Source organism: Sphaeroforma arctica (genome assembly GCF_001186125.1).
Source record: "Sphaeroforma arctica JP610 unplaced genomic scaffold supercont1.3269, whole genome shotgun sequence".
Classification (NCBI taxonomy): Eukaryota; class Ichthyosporea; order Ichthyophonida; genus Sphaeroforma; species Sphaeroforma arctica.
Window position 1 is genome coordinate 1 of NW_014037289.1, and position 3,731 is coordinate 3,731.

At 50.0% G+C, this 3,731-nt stretch overlaps 3 protein-coding genes across 3 annotated transcripts; all 3 read left to right on the forward strand.

The window, feature by feature from the left end:
- Positions 1-353: 353 nt before the first annotated feature.
- SARC_13421 (hypothetical protein) lies at positions 354-830 on the forward strand (the record flags this gene model as incomplete). The annotated part of the gene is made up of 1 exon (XM_014292446.1): positions 354-830. One exon carries the CDS (start codon positions 354-356, stop codon positions 828-830), a length of 477 nt encoding a protein of 158 aa, XP_014147921.1.
- A 117-nt stretch (positions 831-947) lies between these two features.
- On the forward strand, positions 948-1,280 carry SARC_13422 (hypothetical protein; the record flags this gene model as incomplete). Its single annotated transcript, XM_014292447.1, has 1 exon — positions 948-1,280. One exon carries the CDS (start codon positions 948-950, stop codon positions 1,278-1,280), a length of 333 nt encoding a protein of 110 aa, XP_014147922.1.
- A 1,555-nt stretch (positions 1,281-2,835) lies between these two features.
- Positions 2,836-3,340, forward strand: SARC_13423 (hypothetical protein; the record flags this gene model as incomplete). Its single annotated transcript, XM_014292448.1, has 1 exon — positions 2,836-3,340. A coding segment is annotated over one exon (505 nt), but the record flags the coding sequence as incomplete, so codon positions are not given.
- Between the last annotated feature and the right edge of the window lie 391 nt (positions 3,341-3,731).

The following is a 3,731-nucleotide window of genomic DNA, read 5'->3' on the forward strand; positions in this document are numbered from 1 at the left end:
TATTATTTACGTACTTTTACTAACTATATGTACTACATCTACATGTACAAGTATATATATATATATATATATATATATGTATGACATGTCTTGTACATGTGCATGTACAGCATATACATTTACATGTATATTTATATGTATGTGTATGCGTATTGTGTGTTTGTTCAGTATGTGTTATGCGGTTGTGTTTCTGTATGTATTTATATATCAGTATGGAGAAGTGTATATACATATATACATATCACTGGATAAGTGTAAATATCTTGACAGCCGGAGGATTGATAGCAATACAACAACAATACAACGATTAAGGAGTGCCGGCAGCGAATTTGATACACAGTGGCAAGGACTACATGCTCAATGGGTTCACCACTGTGGATCAGGCCAGCATCTACCAAGTTTTGGGGGAACGATGGATGGATATTGGAATGGTGGATTCAGTTGTGTTGGCCAGACACAACAAGATGCTGTCTATCCTCTTTATTCAGCCGAGGAGTGCGATGCTGGAAACAGCAAACAGTTGGCGGCTGTCTATGACAGGGAACCGGAAAAGGTTGAAGCGCTGCTGCAGAACATACAAACTTACAGGTGTATGGGCTGTGATGGCTTACAATCTCTTTAAGTTGACGGATCAGCAGGTGCAGCAGGAGGCCGAGCTTACTACGGAGCAACCAGGAGCTCAGCAACCACAGATTGCGGATGCAGAGGGCAGTGACAAAACTTTGGCGGTACGACTGGCTAAGGCTTTAGATGGGCTGGTGAAGCAACTAGCAAAGATGGGGGTGGAGGCGTCTGGTGCACCCATCCAGAATTTTAAGGGTGATAGATGAGGCTGCGCAAATTATGCGAGCCCAGTTCTTAAAGGGAGCGTCGCAGGCTACGCGTGAGGGTATCCTCAATGCCCACATGTTGTAATTTTTTTTTTGAGCCCCCATGCGTCGTTCTTCATGGGGTTGATGCGTACTGAACCACAGTATGAAAAAGTGGCCATGACGAATCTGCGGGTGATTCATGACTCCGTGAACGTGTTTCTTCAGCAGCTTTATACCAAGAACCTGCGTCAAAACTATAAGTACACAGGTCTGGCGCGTGTGCTAGAGTACATGTGTAATGATCGCATCCATGCTGCTAGTCCAGCTATGACAGACGCCCCGACGGTGCAGGCAGTGTCTCAGGGTAATCGTTATGCCATGGATGGCACTTTGGCTGCTCTTTATAATTTGCGTGTACAAATAAAGAACCAGCGTAAGGAGAACAAGACGTCGCAGAAGGATCTATGAAAGCGGATTGATGAGACCGAGCGTCAGAAGTCCGCGCGGAAGCGTACTCGATCTGAGGTCTCGGAGGACGAGGATAGGGTAGAGGTGTCAGGTGGTGAATCTGACGGGGCTTACAAGGAGCGCATAAGCTAGATCAGGTGGTTCAAGTGCCATAATATGGGGCACATAGCGGCCAAGTGCCGTAAGCAGGCAAGTGACTGGAAGGGTCATTGGGTACTGCTGTTGAAGAGATGGCCCAGGTAGGCAGTGTCATTCAGGGTGCTATTCAGGGTGCAGAGGCTGAGGTCTTCGTGTATTCGGGTGCCACTCCTAGTTTGGTATCGGAGTTCTTTGCGGCACAACAGGGCCTGCAGATCGTGCGTTACACCGGCCTACCATACAAAGGTGTGGCAGAGATGGGCTTAGTTTGTCCGTCGGGTGTTGTGCAGTCTTCAGTTACGTTGGATACATGTGTGGGGGGGGGAGGGGTGGAACTCGGTAGTTAGTCCCATGGATCTATTACTGGTGTGGTGAAGTCTTTGCCTTTTGACACGGACGTGTTGCTTGGCTTTAAAGACTTGCTGAAAGAACGCTTGTCCCTCATGTGGACAAAGCAAGATTGGCTGGCTGTGGTTCCTCAGACTCAGGTGATAGACTTTTGGAGTCTCAGGCAGCAGATGAGGATCAGCCGGAAGTGCTGAGTCCGTCGGGTAAGTGGGCGAAAGTACGGCGCACACAATATCGACGCAAGAAGTGGAGACTTGATGCGCGAATGCCGCAGAGCCCAAAACTTCATACGCTGCGCAGCCATCTCCGGGGGGTGCTGGTTGAACCTCAGTTCAATGATAAGCTCGAGATGTACTGCGATGCGTGCGACTCTGTAGGAGTGGGTGGGGGGATGTTTGCTCGACGAAAGAAGAAGCTCTGCCCGGTAGGGTTCTAGTCGTCAAAGTTCAGCTTTGCCCAGTTGGGCTACCACATCACGGATAAGGAGGCCCTTACCATCGTGTACTGCTTACACAAGTCATAGCGACAAGTCAAGAGGTCGCAACATCCACTCACAATCTACACGGACCATAAACCGCTAGTCATGAGGCTGACGAAGGACTCGCTGTCGTACGATTCGTTGGTGAGAGGTCGGAGGATGGCCCGCTATGCCCAAGTGCTGCGAGACTTTGACATAGTTATCAAGCACATACCGGGTGTGTTGAATTCTGTGGCTGATGTACAGTCGCGTTTGGGTTACCACATTGATCCGATCATGCAGGCGCGGAGTGCTCCGGTTGAGGAACGAGTCCATTAGAGTAAGCCGGTGGTGGTGGAACCAAAGACGAAGTCCTATACCTTAAGTAAGATTTCGTTTACCAAGATATGGTGCAAGTTTGGCCCATTCGATGCGGAAGGATTTGCACATCCGACCAACTCTATTTTACCATTTCACCAGCCTACATCGTAGGCTGGGGGGGGGGGGGTTAAGTGGTCAGATTTAGGCATAGTGGTATCCAGGATCAGGAGGGCCAAGGCAACGGCTACGTTGGTTTGTCCCTACGTTCCGGAGGCGAGGTGGTTCAAAGAAATGGTACCCTTGCTTTTGGCAGATCCGGTAGTGATCTACCCAGAGGCAGGTGTTTTCTTAAAGCATGGCCGTGAGGTCATGCCTTCGCCTGACTTTGTGACATTGGTGTGTCACGTGAGTCCGTACAGACCGCAGAAGTTGCGTAAGGACTTTTGGGAGAAGCTGGATGCGGAGCGTCCTGTCTTCGAAAGGTTAGCTGCGGCGGCAGCAAAACGTGAGGATGAGGTTGCCACCTGCATGGTGCAGGAGGGTAGATTGGTTAAAGACACAGTGAATGCTGTGACCTATCCGAGTGGTAAGAGGGTTAGGTGTGGGCTCCCAGCAGAAAAGGCTGGGGTAGAGGCTACACCTATCTCTGGCGGCGGCAGTAAACGTGAGGATGGGGTTGTGTCCTGTATAGTGCAGGAAGTCACAGTGGGGGCTGTGACTCATCCGAGTGGCAAGAGAGTTAGGAGTGCCCCCCCCTGCAGAGGAAGCAGGGGTAGAGACCACACCCATCTGTGCGGTAGGCTCGTTTTCCGCGCAGTCCTGGCAGGATCCAAGCGGGGTGCTGGAGCAGTCTGTACGAAAGGCGGAAGGTCAGCTGGACGAGTGTGATGAGTCTCAGGCTGGGGGGTATTTAGGAGCTATGTACACTCGCAGCCATAGTCCGAAGTCTCCGAAGCTCACTAGGAGACAGAGAGACTCGGCCAAGATTTTCGACACGCTACCTGTTCAGGACGGCATGGATTTGAATGAGTCAGAGGCTCAGGAACCTCTTAGTACTGAGGAACGTGTTAGGAGAGAGGCAGACCCAGTGGAGGTGTAAACTTCGATGGAAACTACTAGGTTTCTAACTATATTAAACTAAAATACAATTTAGTCAGTTAGGATTTAGCAGTGATAGCTTGTATAAG